Raw genomic sequence first — 14,850 nt, forward strand, 5'->3', positions numbered from 1 at the left:
TATAGGTATTTCTTGATAACATGTATTATTAATTTTTAAATTCATAGCATTTTTAATAAAAATTGTTTTTATATTCATTTGTCTTATTTCGAGTTCTTTACATTTTATAAGATTACAATTATTTCTTAAGATACAATGTTTGCTCATTTTCATTTGTTCTAATGATTTATTATCTTCAAATATTAATGTTTTATTTTTATAGGTAAATATTTCCTCTATTTTTGCATCTATTTCATTATTTTCATTGTTAGGTGTTGGTATTATTTTTCTTATTTTTACATTTTCAAAATTTTTTGGTATTTTTATTCCAAATACTAGAAATGTATTATTTACCATTACTGTTCCCAATTGTAGATATTTAAGCTTGTTATAATTAATATTATATTTTATAATTTCTTCATTAGTTAAAATATTTGGATGTATTATACCATATTTAGCGGATACAACATTTTCTTGTATATGTTCTATTTTACTTTTTAAGAATTGAATTTTTGTGTATTGATCTAAGTATAAATTTAGTTTATATTCTTCATGTATAATAAATTTATTTATTGAATTAAGTTCTTTTTCAATTTTTAATCTATCGCTTTTAACAATTTCTTTTAAATGTTCAATAGCTGATGTAAAATAATAATTAATTTTAATTTGTTCATTAAATGAGTCATTCGTTCGTAAAAGGTGTGTTTCTATAGTTTGTCTGTCATTTTCGTCCATTGTTCCAAAAAGCCATTTTGACATACTAAACCTCTTCTATTCCTACTTTTAAATGACATAAGTGTCAATAATTTATTCCTTGTATCCAATAACTCTCTTTGTAGTATTTCTTTATTTTCTATTTTCATTAAGATTATATTGTCGGTCATGTCATTAATAATATTTTCTAATTGTTGAACGTCAATCATATGTAGTACTATGTCACTATCTTTTGGAATTTCCTGATCTCTAATCTGTAAATCCATTTGTAAATCTATGAATCCATTTTGTTCCGTTATTTCTGTCAAAACCATTGTCCCTTTACAATGTTGTGTCATTAGAATTATTGCTGTCAGTATTGTCCAAATCTGTAAATTTTAACGGACTTTTTATATTAGTGATATGTATTTTGTCTAAGTTCTGCTTACTATATTTAGGCTGTTCCTTGTGCCTAACTGCTTTATAATTTTTTATAAATCCTTCCTTTCTCTTTTCCTCATAATTTTCCTTTGTTTGGTTCAATTTATTTATAATTTTATTCTTTGTTTCTATTAAATTATTTTTTACTATTTCATCATCTACTTCATTATATCGTACCTGATTTGGTGGAAATTTTATTTTTGAATGAAATCTCTCGTTATAATTTCTAATAGCCTTTTGTTTTAGTTGTTTAACGGATAAATTTTTATTTAATTTATATAACATTCTAAATTTTTCAGAAATTGTATTATGAAATCTTTCAATGTCTGCATTTCCCGTGTGACTGTTGGGTTTGGTTAAATGAAGTTCTATATTTTCTTCATTTAGAAATTCTTTAATTCTTGTAGCATTAAATTCATTGTCAGCTACTATTTTATTTGGTTATCCTATTTTGGTAAAATAATCTTCTAATTTTTCGATGAAGGTAATGTAATTTCTATCAGTTAAATGATATGCTACTCCAAATTTAGAAAATTTATCAATTATTATTAAAAAATGGAACATTTTTATAACGTAGGTGTCTATATGGATAATTTCATTATTTTTGGTAGGTGTTTCTGTAATACAAAATTTAGGTTTGATAGGCCTCCTATCATATTTTACTTCTTGACATGTTTCGCATTGGTTTATTACTATTTGTATTAATTCTCCTAATTTCGGATAATTAATTTTATTTCTAAGTTGATTACAAGTTTCTTGTATGCCTGAATGCATACTTTCTCTAATATGATATAGCGAAATTTGTTTAACCGCTTCGACTTCTGTCTCTATATCTTGTGCTCTCATTGTGCTTTTAATAAATTCCAATTGTTTATCATTTGAAAACATTTCTATTAGTTTCTCTTGTACTATGTTATACTGTCTTTCAGATAATTCTGAATAAACTCCTACTTTTCCTATTGTTATATATTTTCTAAATATTTCACCCAATTTATCTAAATCATATTCAAAAATGAAAATAATTCTTTTGCCATGAATCGTTTTTAGTACAGAAGAACTTTGATTTTTTGTTGTTTGATAATATAATTTGAGTTTTATATTTGTTTACTATTTCATTTTTTATGTAAAAATGATCTTGTAAATTTTCTTCTGCTGAATGAATTGTTTGTATTGATGTATTATCATCAATATTATTAACTACGTTTAAGTAATATTCTATATTTTCCTTAGTAATTTCATCCTCCTTCTCCTCTTTGATAACGTCCTCGTTATTCTCTATTCTGCTAAGAAAATCCGCTACTCTATTTTCTTTTCCCTTTATATATTCAATATTGAATTGATATTTTCCTAATTTTAATAACCATCTTTGATGTCTTGGTGACATATTTTTTCCTCTATATTTGGAATGTAAATATTTAATTGGTTGATGATTTGTTACAATTTTAAATTACCTACCATATAAATATGGTCTAAAGTAGTTAACACTCCAAATAATTGCTAAAAATTCTTTATAAGTTGCTGAATAATTCCTCTCATGGTTATTTAGTGTTCTTGACGCATAACATATTGGGTGTCCTTCCTGTGATAAATGCTGCTATTGCATTTGATGCATCTGTAATTAATGTGAATACCTTTTCAAAATTCGAATACCGTAAAATTGGATGTGAGCTTATTAATTGTTTAAGTTTTACGAACGCTTCTATGTATGAAGGATCTTTTGTATTAATTCTGACTCCTTTCTTTAAATATTTTGTAATTGGTTGTGCTACCTTTGCATAATCTTTAACAAATTTTCTATAATTGCCGGTTATACCTAAAAAGCTCTTTATCTGTTTTTCCGTTTTTGGTAATTCTAATTCTTCTATTACCTTTATTTTATTTGTGTTGGACTTCATTCCATCTTTTGTTAAAATGTGCATTAAAAATTCTATTTCATTTTTTAGAAAATTACACTTATCCATTTTTATTTTCAAATTTTTTGATTCTAATACTTTTAAAATATCTTTAATTGATTGCAAATGTTCCTGCAATGTTGTACTAAAGATGAGTATATCATCTGGATATACTACACATGTTTTATTTATAAAATCTCGTAATATTTCATACAAGCCATGAGGAGTTACGAACGCTGTTTTACACCTATCTTCCTTTTTAATTGTAATTTGATGGTACCCTTTTGCTAGGTCCAATGTTGTAAAATATTGGGCACGTCTCAATTTACCTAATATTGATTCTATATTTGGTAAAGGATATTTATCATAAATAGTTACTTCATTTAATTTTCTGTAATCTACTACTATTCTGTATTTTCTTTTTCCTTAATTATCTACTTTCTTTGGAATTACAATCAAAGGACTTGAGTATCTGGAATTACTTTTTCTTATAATTTCTTGCTCTTCCATTTCCTTGATTTGTCTTCGAACTTCCTCTTCGTGTTGAGGAGGATATCTGTATAATTTAGAATTAATTTGCTCTTCTGTAGTGGTTTTTATTTCATGTTGAATTTCTGTAGTACTAGTTAATTTTTCTCCTTCTTTAAATAATAACTTTTCGAAATTCTGCAATAATGCCGTGATTCCTCTAAATTCTTCTGTATTTAAATGATCTAACTGAATTCCTTTTTTTTTCATTCGTTGCTTCTAAAGTGCATATTTCACTAAAATTGAATGGTTTATTTAAAAAATCTCTTTTTATTTAATGAAATTTTTCCTTCTATTAAATTTATCATTGTATTTAAATGATTTAATAAATCGATTCCTATTATGAAATTATATTTCCTGTTTTTTAATGGTGTTGATCGCCATCTTATACATGCGTTTTCTGGTAAATGAAATTCTTTTGGTGCTTCAGTATGCACTTCGTGGGTAATTATTTCCTTGCTTGTACTGTACTAATAGTTATTTTATTTCTAGGTGGAATTTTTCGAAATTCGTTTAATTTCGAATCCACTAGACTTATATTTGCTCCTGTATCTATAAGCGCAACGTATTTTTTGTTTTCAATTGTTATTATTATTCTGGGTAAGCTCTCAGAGGCTTCCTTGTAAAAAAATAGAATTATTCACTTCTATGTTATCTTCAAGTTCTCTATAGCTTTGCCTAGGCGATTGCAAGCGATATTGGCTGCTACTGCTGCTAGGGTGTCCTGCTATTCGGGATCTCTCTTGATCGGTTTCTATATTATCTACTTCCATAGGTTCGTTTTGCCTAATTTGATTTTGATGGTTATGATTCTGTCTGTATTGATTTGGTTCATTTTGTCCGAAATTTGGCCTATAGTTTCCTAACATTTGTGGTCTTTGAAAGTTACTGAATCTGATCTATGATTGTTATTAAATCTTCCGCTATTTTGTTTATATAGGCCTGATGTGTTATGCCTAATGTCATTTTGGTAATATTGGTTATATGAACCTTGGTTATTTCTATTTTTATAATTTATGTTATTTCTTTGTCCATGTCCTCTATCAGGATATCTACTATTATTTTTGTCATTTGGATTATCTCCTTTTATTTTAAATTTTCTGTACTCTGGTCTAACATTACTATCTTCAAATCTCCTACTCGTCATTGTCTTTATTATGTTATTTAAATTTCCTTCTTCATATATCTTGTCTAACAGAACTCCTTGAGTCATTTCTTTTATTGTGTTAACTAGTAAACTGTCCATGTTACTCAGGTCTATGTAGTTGTCACCTCTGTAGTATACGGTCAATTATCCGACTTATATCTAATATTTTGAATTTCACTAATTAGATCATTAACACAACTCACCTTAAGATTTCCTATTTTTTTGTAAAGATGGTATGGCTCTACGTCCGGCCTGTACCTCAGCTTCAATGTCTCCTTTATAAGTTGCCAATTATCTGGTTGTGGAATGTTGATGATTGTGTCCTTAGCTTCACCTTAAATGGTTCTATAAAATATCGTCCTTACTATTTTTTTTTGAAGTCCACTGTCGTTAACTGATGAAAGCAGGTATTCGATACTGCTAAACAATGAATTAATGGTGCTGTCTCCGGTTCCCGTGAATGTTGGTAGATCATTGACTGTTTTCAATAAGAAGTTTCTGCTACCACTATTTTCCTCCATCCGATTCTTCAGTTCTACGTATGCTTGTCTGCTCCAGCTGTGTTTCCCTGCGATTTAGTTGCTCTAACAGCTCCATATTCGGAATTTGAATCTGCTCATGCTGTGCCATCCTTCTCCTCCTGTCAAATGCTTGCTGCCTTGATGATTTAATTTTTATTTTTTTTTCGTCACTTCACTTTTTTATTGATTTGGTGAAATCACGCTTTCTTTGCTTAAGTCGTGTTCACTGCAAATCTTTTTATTATTCAAGTATTTATGGTGAATTTACGCCTATAATAAATTCGCTTTTCACTGCACAAAATTTATTATTTTATGATAATATTTATTTTTGGGTGGATTTACGCCTTTTTGTTTTAAGGTCGTTTTCACTTCACAAAAATTTTCTTTAATATTATATTATACTCTAGAAGGTCCGGCCAACTTCCTAAGTTGGCTACGGATTCGCAGAGTTATTTTGGGAATTATATGTTTAATCACTATCCTTTGTAATTATTTACAAGGATTACCGACTGCGCCACTTTTAACTTTTGGTCGTGGAGAACGGGTTTTTAAAAAATAAAAAATCAATTTAAGTTGCAACGAGCTGACGTTGATGACATCCAAGAACAGACTACTTTATTTAATGTTATTCACTTAAAATCAAGCTTAGTTTAATTACAATTTGCTTATTAATTAATTTTAACATATTGTATTTATGAAATTGTTGATTAAGCATATTACTGTTGATTTGGATTATTCTTAAGAAATTTATTGTCTTTTTCATTTTCAATTACTTTGTTTATTTAACATTTTAGTAAAAGGCCGGAAATGGTATTATGTTACAATTTGTTTCAACTGTCCATCGTACTTATCAATTGCACCGTCAGGTGTCTTTACCTAATTATTCGTATATGTAACTCGCGTAGGAACTCCACGCACCTTTTTTTATAATAGTGTACCTCTGCTAAAAATGGGTAATATCAGATCAATACTTCCTCTATCCATGAAATACCTTATGATCAGATATGTTAGCAAAATAAATTGAACTTGAAATAGTGGCAAAAATAGTTAAAATCGGTCAAAGATTGAGCTTCCATATACTATACATAATGAGTTTCGTTATGCTAGTGGACTGAAATATATATACACCCGAACTTAACCCTTCTTACTTGTTTCATAATAAAATAAATCTATGTAGCCTTTTTTTAGGTATCGACTTTAAGATTAGAACAATTGAATTTGATGGGAAGAAATTTAAACTTCAAATGGTAATGGTTGTGGTATATCGAATACTTAAACTATAACTTATTTTTCTTTTAGGGACACCGCAGGCCAAGAACGTTTTCGGACAATAACAACAGCGTATTATAGAGGTGCTATGGTCATGTTGGTATACGATATAACGCAGGCAAAATCCTTTGAAAATATTAAAACCTGGATTCGCAATATAGAAGAAAATGCGTCCGCTGACGTAGATAAGATGCTTCTGGGTAATAAATGTGAATTAACTGATAAGCGTCAGGTATGTATTAATTTGTGTATCTATAATATTTTAATAATATGTTTAAGTTATATACTCTCCTTCTGTCTTCTGTTATCTAGGCGCTTCAAGTGCTATTCATTGGCTTTAGAATATCCTTTTCATATAAAACTAATAATAATGTTGAAATTTCTTAAGGAATAAAATAAAAAAAAATAATTTGGAAGAATGATATAATGAATTTTAACAAAAATATACAGAACCGACAATATACATCTCTAGGCCCTACACTAAATACCTTTACGATCATCTTCGGCACACTTAGTGTTGGTAACTTGTTTTTAATTTGGCATTTTGTCTACTGCAGAATTGTGCGACATGTTGACTGCTTAAGTATACATACGTACGCTGAAAGCTTGTATTCAATACAAAATAAAGAAATAGCGAATGTTAAACGAATTAGAAACTCTTGCTTTATAAAGGGTATCGTAAATTCTAAAGGTATAATTAAAATACTGGCAAAAATTACAACTGTCCTTGATATTTTTGATGAGAAACTTGTACCGCTGCGAATAACAAAAAGAGGGGATTCAATCTTCAACCGCAAAGCTTAATCCATCCCGAACAAATAGCGGGACGTACTATTACACATAAATTTGCACATATACTACATATAAATTTGCATAGTTTGGCCAGCTATTGTTATGCCAACTAATAGCGTAGATAGACGGCAAAGTTAATTCGGATTAACTGCTCTTTTAATCAGTTCCAAACATGTAGGTGACAGACCGCAGCAAAGCGAGTTATAAACTCCCATAACAGCTGATTGGCAATAATATTTCCATTTTTGTAAAATAAAATTGGATAAAAAGCAAATATTGCTACACAATTAGTACAAAATCAATAATTACTAAAAAATATACATAAATACGTTATTATTAGAACATCCATTTTAGAAGAAATTAGCATGCGTATGTTTTTGTTTACATTTAATTGAAAAACAGCTGTCAGTATTGCATATTTTTATTCACGATAGATAAAAAGCAGCCATGTTTAACAATGTTGCCAACGAAAATGCTACGAACTCCCACTAACTCTCTAAAATTTTGAGGATTAAATGGGAGTTAGCAAACGGAGTTAACTGAGATAACTCTCGAATTAACCCCGATTACAGCAGTTAACCCGAATTAACGCCGCCGTCTGTCAGGGGTATAATGCTGTTGCATGAGTGTTACTAAAAATCCTGTATTTTATTCAATTTGATCGAAACTCAATTAATAAGAGATTTTTCCCTTCTTATCTTAGTGAATAGATGTGGTCATGTGTTTTAGATATTATGTGTAGTAATTTTGTCTGTCCGTGCAAATGATAACTTGAGTAAAATACTGTAGACTTCAGTAATTGCCTGATTTAGACATTTCGTTTACTATACCAAGGCATGATAACAATAGAAAATATGCAAAAATGACTGACCTATGAGTTTGCTGTCATATTCCCAGATTTCCACTTCAATTATATTTTTGTGGTCTACGATTGCCTGTCGGCGCTCGGTCTAGTATAGATATGCAATAGGTATAGACCTATAATAAATTGGTAAATTTTGTCTAATAACGAGTGTTTAAACAATCATAATTATTTCTTTAATATAGGTTTCTCGAGAGCGAGGTGAGCAACTGGCTATAGAATATGGAATAAAATTTATGGAGACATCTGCTAAAGCTAGTATCAATGTGGAAGAAGCTTTCCTAACATTGGCCAGCGACATTAAAGCGAAAATGGAGAAGCGTTTGGTAATAGTTTTTATAACACCTAAAACTAAAAGAGTTAGATATAGAGTCATATATACCAAAGTGATCAGGGTGACGAGTAGATTTGAAATCCGGATGTCTGTCCGTCCGTCCGTCTGTCCGTCTGTGCAAGCTGTAACTTGAGTAAAAATTAAGATATCTTGACGAAACTTGGCACAAATATTCCTTGGCACCATAAGAAGATCAAGCTCTAAAATGGGCGGAATCGGACCATTGCCACGCCCACAAATGGCGAAAACCAAAAACACATAAAGTGTCATAACTAAGCCATAAATGAAGATATAAAAGTAAAATTTGGAATAAAGGATCGCACTAGGAGGGGGCATATTTGGATGTAATTTTTTTGAGGAAGTGGGAGTGGCCCCGCCCACAAATCGGTTATTTGTATTTAACTCGCAACTAAATAAAGCTATATAAACCAAACTTTTTGCAGTCGGTTCTCTTACATACCCCACCACACACCATGAAAATAGTTGAAATCGGATAATAACCACGCCCACCTCCATACAAAGGTTAGGTTGAAAATTACTAAAAGTGGGTTAACTAACTAACGAAAAACGTCAGAAACACTAAATTTTGCAGAAGAAATAGCAGAAGGAAGCTGTACTCAGATTTTTTTACAAAATGAAAATTGGGCGTGTCATCGCCCACTTATGGGTCAAAAACCATATCTCAGGAACTACTCGACCGATTCGAATGATATTCGGTATATAATATCTTCTTGACACCCTGATGACACGTGTGGAAAAAGATGAAATCGGTTCACAACCACGACAACTTCCCATGTAACTCAATTTTGAAATCCATCTTATTCCTTCACTTTCTAATGTAAACATAAGGAACCAATGAAGATAACGGAATAAAACTTTACACAATTAGTGCATACCATCTCTGGCTTCACTTGTGAAAAAATTGTCGAAAACGGACCATAACTTTTCAAGGCCCCAGATATCGAACATGTTGAACTCAGCGCCTAAGCATAAATTTTAACCGAAAATATGGGTAAATCTCTCAGATATCTCAATTTAATTCAGAGGAAATTGTTTTCTTCTAATAGTGTGTCTCTGTTCCAAAAATTAATAAAATCGGGTCATAACATTTCCATATACCTAATTGTAGGTTTTTCAAAAGTATCTTCTCCTAGCTCCCATATACCTATATTATAGGTTTTTCAAAAATACGGTGAGCATTATTCCGCATATGTGTATTGGTTAAATTTCTTCAATAAATTGCGAGAGTATAAAATGTTCGGTTGCACCCGAACTTAGCCTTTCCTTACTTGTTTTTGTATATCTAAAGTAAAAGTACCGAATTAAAAATATGGAATACCTTTTTAGGAAGCAAATAATTTCCCAAAAGGTGGTCATCAACTAAAATTCGCGGAGACTCGGAAAACGGAAACTTGGCTTTCGAAATGTAATCTGCTTTGACGAGGTCATATTCGCACACCATAATATACAAATAATTCTCAGATGTTTAAACGTTAAGTGGGTTTTATAATCAAAAGAACTTCTATTAAGGATTTCAATAATTTACAATAAAGTATACGTAGCCATAAGTATACTTACTTAACATTCTCTTATAGTAAATGGGACCGTCTTATTAACGTTCGTTTGCCTAGTTGCAGTTGTGTTAAACCATTTTTTTGTGTCAGGGACATGTATGAAGACCAAGTATCCTCTGGGTAGCCAACAGACATCCGTCTGGAAGCGAGCTAAAGTGAGAAGGCGAATCCCGCTTATGCGGTTGTGCGTAGGGCTTGGGACCCACCACATAAAAACGAATAACCAGTGAATAAGAAACACAATCCTCGGATGAGAAACCCCCCTTTTGATGACGACCACGGCAAACGTACTATGATTTAAGGGCATGCACCTGGAATGTCCGGACCCTTAATTGGGAAGGTGTCTCTGCCCAGCTGGTTGATGTCCTCGTAAGAGTAAAGGCTGACATCACCGCAATCCAAGAAATACGATGGACGGGACAAGGACGGAAGAAGGTGAGTCCTTGTGACATCTACTACAGCGGCCATATAAAGGAGCGCAAATTCGGTGTGGGATTCGTGGTGGGAGAGAGACTCCGTCGTCGAGTCCTGGCATTCACTCCGGTGGATGAACGTCTAGCCACAATCCGCATCAAAGCGAGGTTCTTCAACATATCGCTGATTTGCGCCCACGCCCCGACGGAAGAGAAGGACGAAGTGATCAAAGATACCTTCTATGAGCGCCTAGAACGTACCTATGAGCGCTGCCCACGCCACTATGTCAAAATCGTTCTTGGCGATTTCAACGCTAGGGTGGGTAAAGAAGGTGTCCTTGGCACAACAGTCGGAAAATTCAGCCTCCATGACGAAACATCACCAAACGGTCTGAGGCTGATTGACTTCGCCGGGGCCCGAAATATGGTCATCTGTAGTACTAGATTCCAGCATAAGAAAATCCATCAAGCTACTTGGCTGTCCCCGGATCGAATCACTCGCAACCAGATCGATCATGTTGTGATAGATGGACGACATGTCTCCAGTGTTTTTGATGTGCGTACGCTTCGTGGTCCCAACATCGACTCGGACCACTATCTTGTAGCAGCTAAGATACGCACCCGCCTCTGTGTAGAAAAGCGCACACGTCAACAAACACAAGGAAGTTTCGACATCGAGAAGCTGCAATCACAACCGACAGTCGAACGATTTTCTACTCAACTTACACTCCTGCTCTCTGAGAGCACTCATCAGCATCTCGGTATAAGGGAGCTGTGGGACGGCATATCAAACTCCTTACAATTAATTTCAATTTCTGAAATGGAAAAGATCCTCAATATGACAAAGATTTTAGAAAAGGGATAAAATCTTGAGATTTTGATGGGTTTTGAAGGATATTTCCCAAAAAGTAAAAATGTAATTAATAAAAATAAAAAAAACATATACCGATTTTTTCACATTGACGCGCTGGGGAGGATCGGGTGCATCAAGGTGGTGGCTCAAACGCTTTCGGCCTTCTAGTAGATTCCATTGTCTACCATTTCCGCCATTGGAAGCCATCTTAGCGTCACCAGGAGCGCGACAATCCCATGTGGAAAATTTTAAATTCAAAATAAAGGAAAATAATGGTACACAACTAGTCCGAAGCTAGAGCAAAAGGAGTTAATAAGTAGAGGTATCTATCCTTTGATGAAACGAGTATTAAATAATTTAGAAAAAAGTTTAGAGGAGTACGCAAATGTCGCCATTACTTATTCTGGTATACACGCCAGCAGTCATGTCTCCAATTAAAAATAAAAATCAAATAAAGATAAAAGTTGGACAGACTAACGGAAGTGCAACAAGTACAGTGTCCTTGTTTAGACTCACTAGAGAATAAGAGCCTCGTTAGCGGTAACCGGGATCACAAACTCTTTACGTACAGTGGGTGAGGTTGTCACTTTGAAAAGATAGATGGAATATTCACTTCACTAACCTCTTAAGTCCCCACTCCTCCATTAGATCCCCATTCTTATTTCTATACTAAAACTTTAGACTCAACTTTTAACTACGCAGACCGAGTATGCAAATGTGATGCACACGTAGATAACGCCCTTATTTCCGTAGAATGTCTGAATGTATCTGAGATTTTTTGGGCTATAAGATTTATGAATAACAAATAGGCGCCTGGTATCGACAGCAAACCCTCAGAATTGATGAAAGTATATCCAGTAACGAGTGCCTCTTTGATCCTGCCTCTTGTTAAACAATTCTGGCTGTACAAAGTGCTCAGTCAAGAGTTAAAATTAAGGTGTTATCATTAGAAGTCCTAGAAGGTCGTATGTTGACGCTCTGGAATGTGAAGTAGTCCCGAATACCCTCATTACACTTATTGACTGATTGTACTCTGGTGCAGGGTTCTCATTTACTACTCCGTAGCAGCAAAATTTCAGCAGCTATGCTATCGCTACCGCTCTCACTTTGTCGAAAGCCACAGCATAGCCTTAGCATAACAATGTAAAAGTATGTGCTCTAAAAACTATAGCTGGAGCGGGAGCAAAAAATTAAATTCTGCGCTATGCTCTGGCGTAGCGGTTGCAAAAAATTGGGAGCGGTAGCACAGCAGAGCTAATGAAAATTTTCATGTGCTACAGCTCTCGCATGTATTTGTTGTTTTTTTTTCTTTTTTGCAGTTTTCTGTCATCTACAAGTATGTATATAATCTATTCCAAATGTATTACAATACTCAATTACTATGAATTTTATGCTCTGTGCAATGCTTCGAAAAGATTTCTGAAGCACTCTCAAAAGCAAGCCTTAATATAAATCTTAACAAAACCAAAATTATGCTTTGAACAGTAACATCAAGAATTCACTGCATATACTTCGAGAATATGTAATGTTGAATCATTGGTATATATTGGCTGCACGATAACTACTTCTGGAGGTTCCTCTGAGGATATAAGTAATTGAATTGGAAAAGAAGATCAAACATTTGGAATGCTCAAAAACATATGTTAATCTACAGTCATCCAATCGAAGAAAAAGGCGTTTATTTGACTCTAACCTAAAATCTATTTGCTGTACGCCTGTGAGACTTAGAATGTCACCGTCGGGTATTCGCAACGACTACAAACCTTCGTCAACCGCATTTACTGGCCGAGTATAATCAAGCACTATAGAGGCACACGAAAGAAAATCTACTGCGCTTCGAAATTCTTAAGGAAAAAGTTAGGGCGAAATAAAGCGTATGATATGTGACTTAAATGTTGAACTGTTTCACTGTTGGCCTATGCTCCTAACAGAAGTCGCAGGGACAAATATTAATAAATAATTCAAAATTTAAAAGAGAGAGTTAAAATTGCAAACGAGTTCATAGTATTTAAGAGGGACAATAACAATCAAAATACCTCGCAAATTTACTGAAGCAAAGTAGATATTTACATAAATTAAAATTTTGAAAACGCAACAGTGTCCACCAAAGAAAGCAAGTTTTAACCAAAATGAGGTCAGACTGATTACTTTTACAGCAAAAGTTACATATAAATTATAATTTAGGCCAAATATTAAAACTAATAAATTTGAACTCAATGCCTGCCTCTCCAAACTGAAGGCAAAAATTCAGGCCTCATCCCTTACTCCTTTCTTTAAAGCCTTCGCCTATTGACAAAACTAAACTGTACAACATTCATTTATTTATAAGTATATGACAGAAACGTTAAATAATCGAAGAAAATTATTTATCCTTGGAAACCAAAAACCAAATATTGGAAAAGTTTGGTAAAGTTGTTCAAGAGAAACGGTTAGCCCTAGATTTTAATGTGACGCCATAAGTGATAAGCTATAAGAATTCAAATATAACACCAATTTTAAATACTGTTTCTAACACCTCAAGATGATAAAAAACGCTGAATATCCAAAAATGTGAACAATATATATTACGTGGTATTTAAACCAACGCGAAAAAATTTACATGTACAGAAATGTAGAAACAATTTAAAAAAGGACTATATAATAGAGATAATTTAAAAAAAACTAAACAAAACGCTTTTAAAACGAATAAAACTAAAATAAAAAACATAAAATAAAGATAGTTTAAAAATAAATATTAAGAATTATTTTTAATTGTTTAGTTTGATGTGGATAAAAGCGTGTTTTTTTGTTTTGTTTTGTTAAACTATCTTTATTTTTAAATTTTTAGTTTGATGTTATGCGGTAAACACTTCTGCTAAGAGGGGAAATCTCAAAAACGATAATTAAGAAATTATGAACATAGTAACATATGGGTAGGCGTTACATACATACGTTTAGTGCACTTCCTTACAGTGCCGATCAAATATTCTAAGTTTCAGTACCACTAAAAAAAGTTACAACCATTTAAATATACAGGCGGAAAAGCGTAATAAAACGAGTTTTCTATTGCAGTTGCTTTTGGGAAGTGCTTATTGCAGGCCTTGTTTTGATGACCACCTAAAGTTCTTCCTATTATAAGCCTAGCTTTACAATTACAAAACTAAATTTTATTACCTGAAGGCCAATGGTTTTGCATAATTTCATATTATTTTTATATATATCTTATCACACATTTTTGTTATGTTCGTCTTTGCATTTTAAATTCCCCGTCATATAAGTATGCATTGCTTTTCTATAAAAGTCTTTTTGCTGAGTTGCTCCCACTTTTACTCGTCATCTTGCAGTATCAGTACCACTGGAAAAAGTAACAAACATACAAACATACATACAAGTAAAGCTAATAAAAGCGCATTAAAAAAGAATTTCAGTGTACTTATTTGAAGAACATTTATTTAATTTTTTGGTTATATACAAATATAAACACTTTTAGATATTAGAATATGTCCGAAATTAGAGTCATCTTAAAAACAAGGCAGTTCTAATTTATAAACGTCGACTGGATCACTATTTCTT

General features: G+C 32.5%; 1 protein-coding gene across 1 annotated transcript; it reads left to right on the forward strand.

Moving 5' to 3' along the window:
* Positions 1–5,995: 5,995 nt before the first annotated feature.
* On the forward strand, positions 5,996–10,433 carry LOC128919767 (ras-related protein Rab-8A-like). Its single transcript, XM_054229592.1, has 4 exons — positions 5,996–6,448; positions 6,501–6,702; positions 8,310–8,450; positions 9,806–10,433. Exons 1-4 carry the CDS (start codon positions 6,423–6,425, stop codon positions 9,896–9,898), a joined length of 462 nt encoding a protein of 153 aa, XP_054085567.1. The 5' UTR covers positions 5,996–6,422; the 3' UTR covers positions 9,899–10,433.
* The last annotated feature ends 4,417 nt before the right edge of the window (positions 10,434–14,850 follow it).

This window comes from Zeugodacus cucurbitae, chromosome 4 (genome assembly GCF_028554725.1).
Source record: "Zeugodacus cucurbitae isolate PBARC_wt_2022May chromosome 4, idZeuCucr1.2, whole genome shotgun sequence".
Taxonomy (NCBI): Eukaryota; Metazoa; Arthropoda; class Insecta; order Diptera; family Tephritidae; genus Zeugodacus; species Zeugodacus cucurbitae.

Bases quoted from the DNA above. Each gene is read 5' to 3' on its own strand.
- LOC128919767 (XM_054229592.1), top strand. From the start codon at position 6,423: ATGGGAAGAAATTTAAACTTCAAATG. The intron at 6,449-6,500 runs GTAATGGTTGTG...TTTTTCTTTTAG, and splicing joins AGAAATTTAAACTTCAAATG to GGACACCGCAGGCCAAGAAC. The intron at 8,451-9,805 runs GTAATAGTTTTT...ATACCTTTTTAG, and splicing joins CGAAAATGGAGAAGCGTTTG to GAAGCAAATAATTTCCCAAA.